This window comes from Homalodisca vitripennis, chromosome 4, assembly GCF_021130785.1.
Source record: "Homalodisca vitripennis isolate AUS2020 chromosome 4, UT_GWSS_2.1, whole genome shotgun sequence".
Lineage (NCBI taxonomy): Eukaryota > Metazoa > Arthropoda > Insecta > Hemiptera > Cicadellidae > Homalodisca > Homalodisca vitripennis.
In genome coordinates, this window is record NC_060210.1 from 156559951 (window position 1) to 156581035 (window position 21085).

Genomic DNA, 21085 nt, shown 5'->3' on the forward strand with positions numbered 1-21085 from the left:
ATTTTCTTACATAAAGTTAAAAATCTGTAAAAGATCCTAATAATTCTTAGATTTTGTTTAAAGAAGATTATCCTTTAAAAATTAGCTAGTTGGATAAAAATAAGGTTGACATTGTATGTACCTATCCAACAGAAAAGCTCAGTTTGATTATTGCAAAAATTGTATAGTAACTAGAGAAAATATAAAATTATCAATATTTATCCATTACACAATATGATTGTAATACATTAAAGCAAAATAGCCCAATGCATTATTAACCTGGATTTTACATTTAATATGTGTTTACAAACTAATGTTTCTTTAAGAACCACCACTGACATTCTTAATTAACTCTCATAAAAGGAACTGATAAAACTCAGGAAGATAGAAAACTCACATAACAGATCGGTTTGTTTCTATATTTCTGATACTTTTAGTAAGGATATATTTGAGATGCATTCAAACAATAGGGAAAACTGAAACTGAGTTTGAATGCTTTTAATTTGTTAAAAAATATAAGTTTATTTAAAATATTATTCATTATGAAGATACAGTTTATGTAAGAAGTATGGAAAAGCTTTTTATATGCTGTAGACAATGTAAAATAAGAGTTTTGAGAGTGACTAATTGTTGGACTTATTTGCTTGTTTTTTTGTAAGTCATACTGGGGATTTTTCAGTGTTTGAGACATGTTACTCACTCGACCCAGAGCGGTAACCAGGTAGTAAGAACCCACTGTAGAGTGTATGTCTAGTTTTAGATTGTTTGACTATATACATGTAAATCAGATGCCTAAAATATGGCAGTGACTTATAAAACTGAATGTTGTACATCATAAAGTTAATTTTTAATAAGAAATTCTTTAAGTTTTAAAAAGATTTTTAAAACTTAAAAACTATTACTCTTACACCTAGGATTTTTTTCAAAAAGTTTTATTATTATGATATGCTTATGTTTCTAAATGTATTACACGGATAGCTGTACCTTATTGAAGGGTACAATATAATGCAATAGTTTAAGAAATACTCAATGTATTCATGAGTATCAAACCTTGAATATAAAAAAATTATAGTTGCCTGTAAAGTCGGTTTTACGGGCGAAGATTTTACGTGACAACGTCTTTTTCTCGGTAGAATATTTATTGATATGAATATTATTAAATTGCACAATAGGAACAAGGAATTGAATGAAAATAAGATTTTGCACAAATTTTAACTATAGAAATATATTTTGTTTACTAAAACATTGTACATAATTTGAAATTAATTAAAATTTGTTATTGTAAATGATAAAGTTGAATAAAACATTTACTAAAATTGGAATTTGAAATTCTTGCTAAACACAGTTAAATTCTAACTCCGCGCGTGGTGATTGGTCGGTTTAGTTCGTTTGTTTGGTCGCACTGTTATGACAGGTTAGAGGTTATAATTTGTTATTTTAAATGTTTGACTAGCAATACGCGCTGTTTCTTCTCAATCGACTGAATTACGATTGATTGCAGAGTGATTTAAACTAATAATTTACTTAACACTATCAACATTTGTCAATAGTATGACATAACCTATAAACTCAGTTTCTCAACTTTTGTGTCAATCTAACAATTAATCAATCAATCATAGTTTACGATAATGAAATATCAGTGTACAATTATTTACCTTTATTGTTGTAGTTGTTGTAAATGACGAATCTAAGCACTCCACATTTTCACGAATAAACATAGTTATCTGCTTTATCCCGTGCGGCGGACCCACAGTTATCTGCTTTATCCCGTGCGGATCCCGTGCGGCGGACCCACTGGACGGGCATCGTAACGTTACCGGGCGTTACACTTTTTCATGAGTGACTCCGAGCCGCAACCTAATTTAAGACGTTGTCACGTCAATATAACACATTGAAGAGTAATGTTAAATATTTAAATACATCTGCTCTTCACTAACTGCCACACCTAATTTCAACTCTTTATTAAATTCAAGTCAGTGTTCTATGTGTGCAGTTCGTAAAAATGTTGTCTTACAATTATTTACCATAACTGTTATTTAAATATGTGAGCTTTCAACTTTGGTAACATTGTGTATTGTATGTAATAAATTGTTTTTGTAAACATTGCAAAACATACTGGTATCAACTTTTACTAGTTCTGGCACAAATGCACTGATTTATGATACAATAATACACTTACTAAGTATCAACTGAATCGGTTTGAACTTGTTATAAAGGTAAATACATTATCCTAGAATTTGTTTTACACTACAGATACAAATATTAATTTAATTATTATAAATTTAAATAGGATTTGAAATTATTCGAATATTTAAAAACAAAATCAATATTGATACATGTATAACTTTTGATGCACCTTTGATGCAATAGACAGCCTTGTTAAATTTGTGCTAAATGCTTTTGAAAACAAAGACTTTGCTCAGGCCACTCTCTGTGACTTGAGCAGGGCGTTTGATTGTGTAAATCACAATGACATCCTTATGAAATTGAAATATTATGGTTTAAGTGAGAATGTTGTTAGTTTTTTTGAATCATACTTAAGTAATCGTAGACAGAAAGTATTTCCCGAGGGAAGGTGGTCAGGAGAGCTCTTGGTTGAGTATGGAGTTCCTCAGGGTTCTGTTCTCGGACCATTTTTGTTTTTGGTAGCTATCAATGACTTACCTTTCTCAGTCAATTCTAAAACTATATTATATGCAGACGACACAACCATTTTAAGTAGTAGTAATGATCTGAATGAATTGAAACAAATTTTAATGGAATCCATTCAACAAGCATCATTGTGGTTTAACTCCAATGGATTTTTGTTGAATGAAAACAAGACACAGCATATAGTTTTTAGCCTCAGACAAGTAAATTACAATATTTATTCTGATATTGAATTGTTGGATAATGTGAAGTTGTTGGGTGTTTGTGTGGATGATCATTTAACATGGGGATCCCACATTGATCACCTATCAGCTAAGCTCTCCAGGATTGTTTACCTCTTAAGACGTCTCACTTGTTGTGTGCACACTGATTACCTCAGAACGGCATATTTTGCTTTCTTTCAATCAGTGCTCAGATATGGCCTTATTCTATGGGGAAACTGCAGTAGGATATCAGAAATTTTTACTATACAAAAAAAAGCCATTAGAATTATTGCACGTTGTCAACCATTAGCTCACTGTAAACCAATTTTTATTGCAAATAAAATTCAAACAATATTTAACTTATATATATTTGATATTGTGCTCTACATACTCAAACATCCTGAACCTCTGAAGACATACAGTGACAGACATATGTATAACACCAGAAATAAAGAAAGTGTATCCATAGAATTTTATAGACTAAACAAAACTATTAATAGTCACACAGTTGTTGCTTTGAAAGTATACAACTGTTTAAGACCACTTATCTTGAAATATAGTTTTAATGAATTTAAACAAAAATTGTATTCCTGGCTTTTAGTCAATCCATTTTATTCATTGAAAGAATTTTTTGACTGTAGAACTGTTAGTTTCTAGACATAACTTATTTAGTTTTAATGATTAGATTTTAAATGTTAATGTCATGGTTTTTTATTTATACAAACTATATTAAAAAATTTATCAATGTTATATAATTCTGTTGTTGTAATTTCTGAGGCTGTGTTTTACTTGTTGTTGTTATTTGTTATTTGTTTGTTTGTTACATACCTGTTTTAATTTGTTATTTATTTATTTATATTTTAAAATAATTTAAATTGTGGCGTGACTGTTTTGGCAACTTCATATTTTGGGTACTGAATTTTCCTTGTCTGGACTTATGCTAATTTTTATATTTTATACATGACTTGTGTCGATGCTTGTGTAAGCTCTATGACAATAAACGAATTCTTATTCTTATTCTTAAAATTCTTATTCTTATTTTCAATTTGAACTAGGACAATTCCAGAAGAATATTTTTTTTACTTTTGAGTGCAGTTTAATTCATTATGTTAGATGATTTCTCTCAACAAATAGCTGCAGTCTTTGCTGACCAGTTTCTCTTTTTGCAGGAAATGCACTGAAACAAATTGTAATTACATAAATATTATTACTGTCGAGTGATTCTATTGTTGAAATAGTATCTACTAAACAATATTAGTATAAACGAAAAACAATTTCAATAATATTATACAATTACATGTAATATATATATATTACAGTTTTATTCATACAAAGAAAGAATATCTTATTTTACCAGACAAAGTTAACATGTGAACTAAAAATAAAACACTGAAATAAAAATTTTTCAAATTTATTAGGAACTGTATGTAGTTTTTTATTATTTATTATATATATATATATATATATATATATATATATATATATATATTATAGTTACTATTATTAGTTATTAGCTTCTCATAGACTATTCCTGCAAATCAACTTTTATTAAAAAATGAATATGCTTTGTGTAAAATTTAAGTATGGGTAAATTATGATAAATATTTGCAAACAGATATATTAAAATATATCCATTTTCTGCTAAATTATTTGTAATTGCTTGAATGTTTTCCAAACGTCAGCAAACTTGCTAAAACAAGCTTGCTATTCTGTGTATAAACAATATGAGTTTAGCTGGCATAAACTAGTGCCATTAAAAGGGTTAACAAGAAGTGTAGTGAAGTTAAAAACAAACAAATTTACTTACCAGCCAGTAACATTCTCTATTCCATCACAACTGCTAGTTAAATCATTAAAAGCATAGCCTTCTCCACACCTAAATCTTCGTGGGCGGCTTTTTATGCAGAGAAAGTATGTTTGACAGTCCGATGGGCTGCGGAAGTAGCGGTAACCCTCAGCTGCAAATATCGAGTTCGGATCGTTGCTGGGACATGAGAAACCCAGGTATGCTGTAAAGTAAAATGATGTGTTAATATTAACAAATATCTTTATTGTTAATAAATAAACACACTAGATAACATTTGCACAGTTGAGACCTACTGAACCACAAATGTGAAAAACTGGTAAATAACAACAAAATTTAAACATTCTCACATTGTGTAATAACAAATGTGTAACTGATTTATCATAAAAATGAAAATTACATTTTACCTACATTTTTACTTTCTCACCATTAACAGTATAGGAAACCTTTTTTTTGTTCGAAAAATACATTGTCAGTTTTTAGTTAAAATAATGTCCATTGTAGAATCCTAATTTTAAAACAGTTTTTTAACATTTCACATGTGATTTGTTAGAGGACATTGGCTTGTGACCAAGCATATACATTTTTATCAAATGTTGCATGTATTAATGTGTAATGTTAAATTATTATTCTCTTTAGAACAGTTAAGTTTTTAGATTTTTTATTCAGAAAATCGTGTTTACTGTCAAAACAAATATTTTCTAGATAAAGCTGCTGTAACACTTTTGATTACTTTTGGCTATTTTTTAAAATTATTTATACCATAACAGATAGTTAATAAAATGGTACAAATTATATCACTGATCAAAATGCCATACAAATATTTACTAGATTGAATTTCTAACTATCTTCTGACACATTCAGAAAAAGTACCTACAATATTTGAATGGTGATGATTCTTTAAGGGGAGTCCAACACTAAAAAATTTTAAAATTTTCAAATTTAGTTTTTTTGTTTAATTAACAAATTTAGTATTTTCTGAACATTTTAATACCAAAAACATGGTGTCAACTTGATTTTAAATATTTTTAAATAATTTTTGAAAACATGCCGTCGCACATTTTGATTGCTAGAACTTCAGCACCAATTGCCTCACATCAGTGGGTTTTCATACAATAGCTATAGTACATGTATTATTTGAGTGGTTTTAGTTTGTAGTTTTTGTTTATCAGGTTGGCAATAGTTATTGTTTCAATTACTCAGAAATCTGTGTTGAATCAGCTGACGACTTTCAGTTTCAACAATGTTGTGTGGACCAGGTTGCCGAAAAATGTTTTTGTTGGCCGTAAAACACTCGAACTAGGGGTGTACGATGCCATAATAACTTTCAATAATGGAAACCTGGGTAGATTAGAAGTTTTTAAGCATTTGGGAATCTCAGATATCGGCAGTAACACAATAGACGCTTTGAAGGTTGCTGACAAAGCTCGAATCAGAAAATCGGAGTACGCAGCGGGGTTGGCATCCAAGGAGCCCAGGGTCAAGAGAGAAGAAGGGAAAGTTGAGAGAAGAAGAAGTGGATGATACTGAGTACTGCCCTGGAGGATTTTAAAAGCGAGTGATCAAAGATTATCAGTAAATTGTCAAATTAAAGTACAATATTCAAAGAATTTTTTGTTTATCGTTGATTTCCGAAAATAAGTTTTTTTCATACTTAGGTACACATATCTTAAGTACCGTTGGAGATATTTTGATGAAATTTTTTCTGCCCTTCCTTTATTCTATAAGTAAGCTTTGGGCCTAAAAGATTTTAAATTGGTAGAAAACTGAACAAGGAAAAATATTTTTATAAATAAATTAATTGTAAAAAACATGTTTTTTAAATAAAAATTGTTAAAAATTTTTTATGTATTTTTGAACATATATTTTTCGTCCAATGCCTCAGCAATCATACATAAGTAACTGCAAACAATTTCAAAAGTGTACTATTAGTATAACAGGAGATAATGGTACAGAAAATATGTCAATTTAACATGGGCGGTATAGGGACGTTGGACTACCCTTAATCGATTTGATGTATTAAATTTAAAGCATTAAAACCCTACCATCTTCAAGCCTTACAAGATACTTACTAAAAAGTTTACAATCACTAGTAATTTAGCACATTAATTTTTTTATGGCAATAATGGTGTTATACCTAATATTTCAGTATTTTGTAACAATAATAATTTGTACACAAGTAACTCGATTTCAATGAATATAAGTCATGTTCAAACATGTTGAAACAATTTTTAATAGATTAACATGTTACCAATATTTATTGTAATTTAGTTTTATGCCTCAACTTGTAAATCACTCTCACTGAATAAAATAATGCACAAGTTTAGCTAGAAAGATGTATGGGTAGAGTTTCAATATTATCAAACATTTGTAGAATCAACTAAAATACGAGAACAATAAACCATATATAATTATACTAATTTAGAACTCCAATAACAAATTATAAACATTTTTCATCATTTTACTCCATCCATTATTTGAAGACATAATTGATAACACAAGTTTAGGATTGAATATTTAGTAATATATATGTATATACATACATACATTTTGAACACAAAAATGAATAATTTATTAGCTTTTTACTTTTATTTACATACGTGTAAGTAAAATATTGTAAGGTAAACAAATTTAATATTGCCTTTCTTTTCACTTTACTGCTCATCTGTACTCATGAAATTAATCGTTCCATTAAGACAAGTCTCTTCTATCTCCAGGAACCGTTAAATCTTCTTGTGTTTTTTAAACGTATTTCTCAGCCTCTGTCCATGAATCCACTAACTCAATTGCGGTAAATGTTCTCTATCAATATTTGACTTCGTCTAATGCTACTGTAGTTCATTATATGTGTAATACTCAGTCATCCCCATCACCAAGGGGATAGAGCATTAGGAAAGGCTTATGCCATATTATGTTCGTGATTAGAAGCAGTTAAATATGATGTAGTAGTACTTTCCAAATGTTTAGTAAAAACCTTGCAGGTTACCCTTTACATCTATATTAACCTTACACACATACACACACGCACATTCTTTTGTATGTATATATATATATATATATATATATATATATATATATATATATATATATATATATGGCATTAGACTCTTAGATCAAATTAAAAGGAGAATTCCAAAATGAAAAAAACAAATAGTTAAATAGAACAGTCCTGTTCTAGGAAAATAACCTAAAAGATTAGTAAGGCCGAACCTTTCAAACTTTAAATTGATTTTATATTCCATTATCTACCGTTACTTGATCAGTTGAATTCTTCAGTGGCACCTACTGCATCTTTGTTTATCTTCTGTCATTTTACTATAATGAACAGTTCCCTTTAATACCATGCTTATATAATAACTAGTGACCATAATATTCAAGTACAAAAATAAATTAATAATCAATCTTGTTTAACGTACACTCTGATCACAACGCGATAGGATGTAGGAAATTTGCCAGATCAAGGTGGTGGATTTAAAATTACTCTGTGATTTAGGATCACTCAATAGCATTATTGTTTTGTAGCTCACCAAGATTTCAATTTCACATTTTTACATTTCTATTCTTATATTGAATATATACCTTCAGCATTGCAAGTCTCCACTTGGTCTGGCCAGTCGCAGCGGAGGCTGTACTCGTTAAAGGCCAAACCGTCGGGGCAGTCAAATGTGTAGCCGACTCCACTTGCACATATCATGAACTGGCCACAGTTCTCAGCGTCTCCTACTTTATAGTAGCCGAACTGATGGGGGCAGACCTCTGTTGGTTGGGGGGCTTCTGCACATAAACAATTCCATTGTAATGTCATTATTACCGGTTTAAAGCAAATACTTTATGCATATGGCGACAGCAAGCCACATGTAAACAGTTTCAGTGTAAATGATAATACAGCAAAATGTATAGCAAATACAAATGAGATTTTTGCCGTAAATTCTATGCAATTGAATAAAGCATGTTTATCATTAAAATACAACCACAACATATTCAACATCCATTTTCCCACTTATTAGTTACTCTGACTTATAATCTATGGCTTCACAAGTCCATATTAGCCCAAACTCTTTCTTCCTTGAATATATAATTCTCCATCCTATATAGATTACCAAATTACGACTTATACTGATTCATTTAATTTATGAAAACTCCTCAATATGCAGGGCTGAGGTCTTATTTTTAGGATTACAGGAATTTAGTCAAGAAATCACTGTTACGCTACATCAGCCTGATGAATCATGTGCTATTACAGGTAGTACATCAGCATTGCCATTAACTCTTCTACATAAAAACACATGTAGCTAACATTTTAAAACATATCGACCTGGTTTATAAAATTCAAACTATTATTTACGTAAGCAACACTTGACATACGTCGCTGCGATCTTCCCTCACAGTCAACTTCGGGTGGATATTGACAGGGATAAGCGAAGAAAGCTGACTTTGCGTTGAACAAGAGGCCATCAGGACACAATTTCTGTTCTGGCACTCCGTCGACACACTCGATGTAAGCATCACACTGAGTGGATACAGGGAAGCGTCCGTTCCTCTCAGGGCAACCACCAGGGCCTTGGCCCAACACTGAAACATGGGATGGATATACAGTACTACACAATCAGTCCAAACATCTCATTCAAATAATAAAGCAGGTAATTGTATTATATAATTAATGAATTATTATATATCTCATTCAAATAATAAAGCAAGTAATTGTATTATATAATTAATGAATTATTATATATATTATTAGAAAACGAATATTTCAGTACAAGTGTAATACGTACACATTTTACTACAAAGTATGAAGGATGGTGACCATCTTGAGTTTTTTCAAACAAAATAAATGCTAAACCATAAATTATTGTTACGAGTATTATTAGTCAGCCTGGCAGTTTTGAATTATATCTGATCATAAAAATACACATTGTACATAGGAAAATGTTAGCATTGCTTTGAACATTACAATTCAACAAAACATCTCAACCAAACAAAACTAAAACTAAAATTTGAAAAATAATAAGAATTTTAAGAAATTTCGAGAGGAGTTGTATAGCTGTATCTTCAAAATGAAATATGTTACCCAATTCTGCAACAAATAAAATAAAGTAAAATACAACTCTTTAAAATGTAATATTGTTGTTATGATCCACAGCCAATAGATATTTCTGTATTAGCGGAGTAAACCGCTCACAACCACTCTTTAGATTCAAGAGTTAGTTGGGTTCAGTCATCATGTGTATTATTATTTTTTCTATTATTTTATTTTAGTGATAATTTATAATTAGCTCAATTACTGACTAACCAGTGGATGATAAACTATTACTGAAAAGTGTTTGTCTTAGCTGAGGAATATTTTAGACTATAATTCTGTTCATTTGAAACTAGTAATTTTCACACAATGTTGTAATTTGTAAATCATTTTTAATTATTGTGATCCATCTTATATACAGTATACTTTCAGATACTATTATTTTTGTTATTATACTACCTGTTGTGTAACAGGCAAGGCTGCATGCAATTTTTACTGTTGTATTATTATCGAACTCGAAGGTGAAGTTCTGAAACTTCTGAGAAACAAAATTTCATGTTTACAGGTTTAGCTTGTTTTTTGTCGTGCTGACAGACATAAGATCCTTGAGAAGGATCTATAATCAAGGCTATAGGTCACTTCATGCTTGAGATGTCCCGTGGGTAGACAGCCAATAATACGAAAAAGAAATTTTACATCTCCCCGGTTTACAAGAGACATTTTGTAAGGTTAGTAAGTAATAGTGAAATTTTATTTATTTTGCAATTTTCTCGTTCCCATCATGGTTACCCATAGGAGCAACATAAATATATTCAAAATACTCAGCCAAATCCTACAGAGTGACATGCACCATCATCGAACTTATTGTTGCCTATATAGAAATGAAGCTTCATGCAACATTTCAACTATATAGGTCAGTGCGTAGTCGAGATATCGTGCCGACATGCGTATTGACAGACAGAAATAAAATTTGTTCAATCCCTCGAGTGATTGGCTTCGCTGACGCTCGGTCAGTAACACTTTGGCATAGTTGCTCAAAAAGTTCTAAAAATGTTTTTTTTTAGCTGCCGTGGAATAGTTCAGATTGTTTTTAATATATTCAAACAACCATTTTGACTAATGAATTATTTCAAGCATACATACTAGTTATTTTACTCTACGGTAGCAAGTTTAGTCGTAGTTTGAATCTGAAATTATGTAAAATTATCGTGTTTGGAAGAGATTTCTATATATTAAAAATTCTACCTAAACTAAAATTCCCGGTCTTCGCGGATGTGTTTACTCGTACAGCGTGAACAATCAGAGTCGAACAACATTATGGTATATATAACATAATAATAACAATCTGGCTAATAAAGTGAAGTAAAAAATAATAATATTAAGTAAGCCTAGACTAATTGTGTCAACACTGGAGAGCAATAGCCTATAATATGTATAACAAATCGTTGATGCCATATTCAAATAATAATTATTAACAGAATAACATCTACGAGCAATGTTTCGAAGTGGTATGAAATGAAAACAAATATTAGTTAAACCAACGGTCGCGTAAACCTAAATACTAAAATTTTATGTAATTGCAACAATAATGAACACGTGCTGCCCATAATTATTTTGAGTTACTGTTATATTGTTTATTCGTGCAATAATTGAATTAGTAAACACAACTGTATCCTGAAACTACAATAGTAAACCAATGTGAAATAAAAACTGTAATAAAATGTTACCCCTAACGTAAAATTGCGGTTAGGGTTTACTGACTTCTGACAAAACTGTTGCAATTGTGACAATTAGGCCTATTACGGAAGTTATAATTGTATTGGCATTAAAGAGGATGTCAAAATTTTGTATCGAGCTTCTTGACTGTTTAAAATTCGAATGATTCGAATATTTATTATACAATTTGGTGTTTGTGTTTATACTGTATATACGGGTAATTATTGTTTTTAAAATATAAACTTGATTTTCATTTATTCTGATGCATGTACTGTCTCAAATCAATCTTGCTTTTGTTTTGCCAATTCATTTCATTTCCCTATTTCCAGTCGCTTCACTACGTCCCATTCCGCTAGCACTGTCTGATGGTCATCCATTTATAGCCGAGCGTAGTCATCGAAGATACCAATTATTCAATTATCTTTCGGAAATAATTCTCAGAGAGCTGAATGTTTTCCCTGCAGACAGCATATTATAAATTTGTAATTTCCTATGTCCCTCCCCCCTCTCACCCTCCCTTTTTGTACTCTGCTAACCACCTTTGAACACCAAATATGCACACCTTTAGGAAATCAATTTTAACTCCAACATTAATAAATTGAGCAAGTTTCAATCTGCCTTATTGTTTGTTTAGATTATACCTTTAAAATAGTTTCTTTTTTTAAAACTCCTACAACTTTATAGTAATTCCGGTGCTAATACAAAACATATTTTTTCTGGTAGAATTAAAAAATAAAACAGTATGCCAATTGTAATCCAGATGAATAATAAAAACTGTTTTATATTTCATTATGTTTTATATAAAAACTTTTTTAGTCCGAGAATCTATCCTTTAAAAAGGAATACATAAGTATATTATTTGTTCAACAAATAGCTCTAAAGAGAACTCAAATTAATGACGTATCGGTGAGCTGGCACCTAACGTTGCGACACGATGCTAGGTAGTAATATATAAATATATATCATATATAAATCATTCAGTGAGTGCTGCCATGGTGAATTATTCCCTGTATTCCTAACAAGACGATTATACGACGTATAACTTACAAAATATCCTTTATCTTCTTCCATTCCCTTATCTTTTGGCCATCAAGGCTTCAAAAACTCAACTGGTAATTCTAAAAGCAATTGAGTGAAAGTTTTAAAATTGTTTGGCCATAGATTGTCTGAAAAATAGTTAATTACATTTTCTGAAAAATCTAAATAATTCCGTCCATGGATCCACCGTGTTCGATGCTGACAAATATCCTATTTTTGAAGATTGAAAATTAACACTGCATCACGAATTATGTAACTTTAACTTCATTAACAATTTAAATGTCTTTTTAAAACCAAACTATTTTATATCCGTAGGTCTTTCTTCGGCACTATCTCCCTATCTGTAATGTTCCATTTCTTTTCAGTGTGCACATGTAAATGAAAACTATAACTTGACACCTCACTTACCCCAAACCATAATTTTACATGCAATATAAAACACCGATATAAACTATGAACTTCGATTATAAACTCCTATGGCAATAAAACCGTTTCACATTAATAATCTATGCATTATACAATATTTTGAGGTTCCCCCTTCCAATTACACAATTCACAATACAATCGTTTTGTATTAAACCTATGCACTACACAGAATGTTACGGCTGTTCTTCGCTACAATATACGAATCTCGTACTATCAATTAAAAATAAAATAATTTCGCAATGTTTTAAAACATTTCGATATAGGCCTATTCCTTCTTCCCATTACATAGTTATATACTTTTGCATTTATCTGTTATGTTATACAGTACTCTTTTGTTCAATTTTCCGAAGTTAAATATTTATAACTTTATTTATAATATTGTTTATAATCAATACTTTAATTTATAATCACATTTGATAAGGAGAAACGGATGAAACGTATTCTACAAGAACGTGGGTTCAGACATTTGATAACAAGCTATTATTTAAGCACATATACATGTATAATCGAGTAGTTTGGCCTTGATGATGCTGTCTGTGTAACCGGCAACCGGTTGTGTCGTAACGCACATGTGTACATCTTTCTCGGTGCAGGTCTTCTTCACTTTCTCCCTCCAAGGTTAGGTCAGAGAAGGTATTGGCTTTGTTGACAATTCACGTTGGACCTATTTATTGATCGGTTATAAATTTATTGGCGATTTGATTGTCAATAGTCAATGTTAATGGGAAGAAATATAATATCGAAATATTGTATAGAAACGCAAAAATCCCACGCCGACAACACAGCGACGCTCGTGTTGTTTAATCGCTCGTTGAAACGTAAAGCCTCTCGCCTCTAATAAAACACATCCGCTGTGCTAGGGAAAATATTTACTGGGCAAGCCTTGTAATTGCCGTACTGGAGATGCCCTTGTTCAATTGTTTTCAAATTGGGCAAACATTATTCTCTCTAGAGTGGCCGCTACTTTGGTTTAAGTTAGCACACCTTCCTCTTCTGGAAAAGAGATTATAACGGCTCTTCCAATTTACAATTAATTATTCTTATCGGCCCGAGATTTCATGGGCGTTAACTTTATACAAACATATATACTGTACAAAAATTGCTGCTACAATATTCAGTTGTAAAAGCAATGTTTCCACGCAGTTTGAGTAGTTGATATGACCTTGATAATCGTGATTAATATGTAGAATATCAATTACCCGCGACTAAACGCGTAATTTTGTAGACTTCGCATGTGTATGAACACTTATTGTTCAACTTAATTATATTTCCTGACGCCATTGTTGATATATTAAGGTACAAAACGACAGCTATTTCTCTGCAAATAGAGTATGACAAATGATTACAATAGGGTAGAACTATTTCTTCATCCTTATAATTGAATGGTCGAAGGCCAATTAGAGGCTTCGGGTATGAGTTTATTAGCGTAGGTTAGGGAAAGCTTTGACTCGCGAATTTTGTGGCATCGTTCAGTATTTGGCGTAGGTTATTATTTCGTTGTGTTCAGTTTTTAGCGTCCAAAACTTTTTCTGCGTAGGATTTTGCGTAAGTGGTAATTTTATATTCGAATATACGATTTCCGTACAACAAATTATTGTCAAATGATCGGGTTTTCCTTTTTACAAGGATTTGCATTATTTTACTAGAATTAGATGACAGATTAGAAGCGTATCTAAAATTATTAACACAAGATTCCAAGTTAAAACCAGTTCAAGCAAGATGTTTTATTTTTATATAAAACAATAGTTTTGTTTGCCTGGGTGAGTTCCTCATTGTGCAAGGTAGTTCCCCATGTATTGTACATACTTCCTCTACATGTTATTGTAATTAACAATATTTAAAATTTTGAGCAAGCAAATTTTATATTGTAAACAAATAGCATTTCTTTATTATAGCTTATTCCTTATAATATTTAGAAACTTGTGGTAAAACAAAGAACAATATAAACCGTAAATATTGGAATTTTACAGGCGGAAGGTGAATACAGACTTGACTTTTGAGAATAATAAATCATCGACTGAATTAAACAAATTAAAATTGCGTTTTGAAAGCATGGAAGAATATAACCGGAGTACAAATATTGAAATTGGTGGCATCCCTGAGGCTCAGGAGAAGAAAGCATTCCTAACATTATTATAGTAAAGATTTCAGTCAAAATTCAAGAGCCTATAAATGTGTTGTGTTCAGGCTGCACACATTGTTCCCACAAAGCGCAAATCTGGAGTGAATGCTATTGTTTTACAATTTACACATTGGCAAAAGCGGGATCTGTTCCTCTCAAATTCTAAAAGTAAGAAAGTATTGATTTGAGAGGTATTTCTTGTGCAGAGATATTTCAGAAGGCATGGCCGAAAATAAAAAAAAATGCCCTAAAAGGTATGCCCTAATTGCTTTTTTCCCAGATATTCGCCATCCATACAAATATCATGTTTGCAAAAAAATAATCATTTAGTTCCTATATTCCGTTTCAAAATTATTCAAACAAATATCTCAAAAACCGTAATTGTTTATAAAATTTGCCAAGAGCAATTTTTAGCCCATTTAATTTTATATCCATTTGTATAGCTTTTTAAACTATTAAACAAAGAGGTTTGTTTACTCAGTGTCCATAATTGTGATACATTTAAAGAAATATTGTGTGTACAAAAGTTCAGGTGCAACACTTCAGTATAATAAATGGAGAAAGACTTGACAACAATTAGTTTTAAATGTTTTAATTACAACGTATTTCACCTGTTTACCATGACAATCTGGCAAATTCAACTTCATCAACAAACATTTAAATTAAGTGCTGGAAAGAAATGACCACCATTGGATGCAATGCATGCATTAACTCTTCTAAGAAAAGACTTTCCCACTCTTTCAAAAATTCCTGGCTGATTTCTGATAGTTGCAATGCACTGGTTCAGCATTTTCTTGGTTTAAAATCGGTGCTGAACAGACAACAGTCATATGGCCCCAGACATAGAAATCTATGGGATTCATACTTGGAGACCTTGGAGGCCATGCCACAGGACCACCTCTACCAATCCACCTCTGAGGGCACACTTCGTTTAAATGTTCCCTCATTAGCAAAGTGTAGGCCTAATGTGCTGGAGCACCACCGTGCATAAATCTTCTAAGATGTCTTGAAAATCATTGATTAAAACATTTCTGTATAGCCATTTAGTTGTTGAGGTAAAATATATGGCTCCAGTAAACAATTACCATGTGGATTTTAATCAGTCCACAAATAGGTATTGTTTTAAGCTGATTCGTTTTCACTTTTAATATGGCATTTTCATTAATATCATAGAGAAATAAAATGTAACTTATACAAGGGCTCAACATTGTTTTAACAATTTTTACATTTAAGAAACAAATTATTTAAAAAGTAGATTAGCAAATTAAGATGTCAAACAAATTACTTGAGACTACCATAAATATCAGTTACAAGCGAATGGATACCCGCACATTTAGTAGTCACCAAAGTATTGTATTTTGTATTTTATTTAAGCACCGGAACCGATATTTTTCACGTTATAAACATTTCTTTATGAGAACAGTATAATGTTGTTTCGATAAAAGTTATAAAACAATTTATGATAAAATAACCTTGGAGCACGTGGGATATACACCAATATTGTTCTATACTAGGATGTGAATATTAAAGTAAGTTCAGTCTATAATAGGCCTTTATCGGGTCTTACAATGCCATCATGATTCCAGGTGGTTGAATGTGCAAAGACTTATCTTCTGATATACATAAAGAAGTTTGCTCCTAGAAAATTCAAGGATCTTTAAAAATTCGTCTTAACTACTTGGAACAAGCACCATGTTGGTATCAAAATCAGTATTACTATTTGGAATAAGTAAAAGATATTTTTTTAAATTTTAACTTCATTAACCACAATATTACACAGGTAACTTAAGGTAAACTGATAAGATAAGGGAGGCCTGCCCTGTAGCAAGTAATTAACTGTAAAACAGGTTTGAGTTTGTAAGGAAAGTAGTTGTCTATTGAAGTTATTTATCTTCTGAATGTGGATGTTCATGTTTTGCCTCAATTATGTTTTAATTAGTTTCAATGAACTGCCATTTTGTACTGGGTTGAGATAGAAAGATCTAGTTTCCACTGTTCTTCTTTTTTATAAAGAGCTTTCAAATAAGGTGTCAATTGATGGGTGACACCCATTACAATTGCTTAATGGATCGCTACATTTAAAAACTTTAAGCCGCCCCTCCCTCCAAAATCCCATTTTAGGGAAATAGGCAAAGTTGTAAACAGTGACTAAAATGTTTAGTTCTAATCCCTAGGAAGGTGTCCCGAGTTCCATCCATCCATCTTTATCCATAAAAAACTAAACAGAGTGTATCCATTCACTTTTAACTCACTATGTATATAACAATATATGGATATTCCAACATATTTATCTTCTGATAGAAAAATCCCTAACAAAATAAATTTTCAAAATAATTTACAATGTAAAGTTATAATTAAGAAATTAAAAATAAATCAATCTACGGTAGCATAAAACATGTTTCTTGACCGCGAAGTTTATCGTTAATGTTCTTTCTGTGAACCCGATTGCAAGACGCACGTCTAACTACGCTTTATAACATGAAAGATTCTTTAGTGATGCGAATCAATATAATTTACACTTATAAGAAATCGTGAAGATTCGCTGTTTTTGACTATAGGTTGATTACGTCATGGTGACAATTATTCCAAGTGACCTATGCCAAAAGTTCAAGGAGAACATGAAGTAGCCATTACAGTGTTGGATGTATTCATTAGCATTCTAGCACCAGAGCCAAGAATACGGTGGTGTAATAGGTTTTCAATTTGAATTTCTTTTAAGAAAAGTTGGTCACAGCTTAGATACCATTTCTAAAAGCAGAAAGAATAGAAAACCATGTTGAACATTCTATTGCGGGTGGTAGACATTTTAAGCATATGCCCAAATATTTGAACAAGAAAAATCTGTTAAAGATAAGAATTCGAAGTTGTATGTACTCGTACATAAAAGATGATTTGACACTTTTTTATTTTAATAAATAACATTTCATAAGGAAAGAAATTGCAATCATACAATTTTCATAAGTTTATATATATATACGGTATATATATAATTTTAAAAATATATATAAATAATTTTCACCCATAAATAAAAAATGTAACAGTTTTATTAACACCCATAAATTCTCCCTGATGTAACAGTTTACATTTTTACATTGTCTAAACTTCCTAATTGAAATACCTGTATGATCTCGAGGAATGATCAAAACATTTCTTTGGTTTCTACTTTTCTATTTTACGATTCTACTTTTCTGATTTCAAAGATGTTATCTTAAGAATTATGAATTTAAAGTAAAAAAAAAAAAAACAATTTTCCCAACAAAAACTCGATGCACCACTATAACATTTTTTTTATCGGGATTTCAGGCTTAAATCGTTTTCCAGTTACGGGGATTCAGATTTTTACTGTTTATAAGAATGAAAAATGTTATTAATGATTAATGTCAAGTAAGTTACAACATAAATTATGCATACGACAAAATATTATTGTACTGTATTAGTCAATACTATCCAAGTAACATGAATGTCGTATCGGGAATTATGGAAAAGACATACTTGATTGTAGAAATTAAAAAAACACCATCAAATTCTGTTTACTGGTCCTAGTACTATCTTCCCCGAGGTGTCTACCTTTGTGTATACACGTGTATATTTGTATACTGTACATACTTTATAAATAATGTGCTAGTGTATTGTATTAATAATTACATTATTATTTAGGATTGAACACATAAATCACTCCTCTATCTTTTAACGTAACATGGTTTATACAAATTTGTTCAAAACACGTTTAAACGATTTCATAACAATTTATGAATAATTAGTCTATAATCTATAGAGGATGGATCAATTTAAACGAAACAAATTCTAAAAACATCCAACCGCCGCTTCTTACTCAACTCGAACAGAACGAAAAATATACGCGGATACGTGATAGCCTATAAATGGTAGTGAAACTACTGTTACAAGTTTTATTTTTATCTGCTAAGCACAACCGTATAGCCTACAATTGGTTATTTGTTACACAGATCGTGTATTAGAGGATTAAAAAGCACACAAAACCAAAGACTGTAATTAATATTGTGTTCAAAGTCAATACACATTGTCATAAGGAAGTGTATATTAAATTGTGTATTGTATTGTAACACTACAATACAGAAGACTCGCTGGAACACGGTCCTATACGGCCAGACCTACTTTCGAATCAAAAATATTAGGTACTCAAGTTCTAAAGTTAACCACAAACTAACGAGTGGATCTGTGTAGACTACATTAAAACATTTAAAATGGTGGTTTAAAATCCAAATCTATAGCCTAGCCAATGTATGTATATGGCAGTCTGGCGGTTTCCTCGTTCTAAGCACTGATTGGCGGCCGCGGTAAACTGACAAAACCTGCTTCATTAAAATCTATGTTATGAATGTTCAAATTGCAGTTTGGTTTAAAAAGGCTAAAACCGGTACTCCTTTTCATTATTATCGACACAAACAGCTGATGCCTCTAAAACTGTGACATATTTGTTGCTTCCGGTTTGTGCAAGCGTATCTCTAAAATGTCTCCTGGCTTGTGCAGGCGCATACCTCCTCTAAAGTGATAGTGCTCGCTTATGCATTGACGGGTTTCATTGAGAATTGTGCCGTTAGGATTGTTATAAAAATTACAAAATAGTTTATATGTTGTACATGTTTTCTGACTATACTTTTTTTACATTTTTAACGGACGCCAGTATGTAAATATTAAAGCAAATCACACAATTATTTCAGTTTTCTTCTTATATATTTTGATTATATATTATGAACCTATGTGCAAAATTTTGTATCTGTAGCTTTACTAGTTCTAAAAATAATATTGTATAATATTGTTTTAAAAATAAAATACAAAATGGCAGCTAGTGGCTAAACGACAAATTTCTCAACCTATGTTTATAGAACATTATAGAACATGATTTAGAACAAACATCTTTTGTTCTAAATCACGAGTAATATCAGCCACAGAAATTCGTGACACCCTTTTGTGAACACCCTGTATACATACAATTTTTATCAGGAATAAAGTACCCCAAGTATCCCACTATACATATGTTAAATTGAAGAATACACAATTTTACTACTACATTTGTCCTAATCACAATTTGTTCGGAACCTTGTTATTATCGAAATTAAAAACATTCTTGATTCTTGAGATGTTTTGAAACACAAATTGGTAGGTAAAATCAAATTCCTGATTTCCAATGCAGAATTTCATTCAAATTGCCAACTAAAAATCAGATTTGTTATTTTAAATCTAGAAATATTTTGATACTCTTCGCGCGTAATTTATTTTTAATTACAAAACATGTCGCAACGTAGTTTCAGTTAGACTACCAACTACAACGTTTGCACTCTCGAAAATACTTATGATTGTAAATTACCCAACATATTTATCTATAAACCAGAGAATCGATAATTTTTTTCTTATTTATTATAATAAGTCCGATATTAAATTCAAATATAAATAATAATAGAAAATATATGCGTGGACTAGTTTGGTCCATTTAAATTCTACTCATATGTATAGACTAATAGTTTTTATCCAACGTTTCAACTTTACACTGTAATAATTAGCATCAACAAGCAGCATGTTACTATCGTTTACTTGGTACGATAGTAACATCGGTCCGTGATTAGAACGTTATTGAAGTTCGACAATATTACCATCCGAAACGTTTTTATAACACAAGACACGGTTGTATATTTTATTCAGTACATTATAAGAACATATCAATATTTTTAGTAAGCGCCTCAAGTAGCTGCAAATTATTAATTAATTATGTTATTAAAAAATGTTTATAGATGTATCTGGTCCTATAGATTTTATTGGTGTCTTTCTATAAATGTATGTTACAAACGTTATCTCAAAAGCTGGTTGACTATACTGTACCGGCAGCATGAGAGAGCAGAAGAGAGAAGACAGCAGTCCAAGACCTCATGGTGTACTGAGGTGTTGCCTTTCTACGTCCTGTCACAAGGCCGTTCTCACACTCCCTCATCGAGATTCGGTAACTTTTTCAAGGAAACAAGAAACTATAGACTTGAATTCGTATATAAAACTAGTTTGTAATATACACTAATTTTAATCGTTTAACTAATTAATTGGCTGCCTGGTTTTCAAACACAATTTTATATATTATAACACAATCCTTAAAGTTGTAT

The 21085-nt window shown here is 31.0% G+C and overlaps 1 protein-coding gene across 1 annotated transcript; it reads right to left on the bottom strand.

Moving 5' to 3' along the window:
- Positions 1-3904: 3904 nt before the first annotated feature.
- Positions 3905-20881, bottom strand: LOC124360380 (protein obstructor-E-like). The gene is made up of 5 exons (XM_046813958.1): positions 20814-20881; positions 9001-9207; positions 8215-8409; positions 4639-4840; positions 3905-4008 (listed from the first exon to the last, which is right to left on the bottom strand). Exons 1-5 carry the CDS (start codon positions 20860-20862, stop codon positions 3936-3938), a joined length of 726 nt encoding a protein of 241 aa, XP_046669914.1. The 5' UTR covers positions 20863-20881; the 3' UTR covers positions 3905-3935.
- Between the last annotated feature and the right edge of the window lie 204 nt (positions 20882-21085).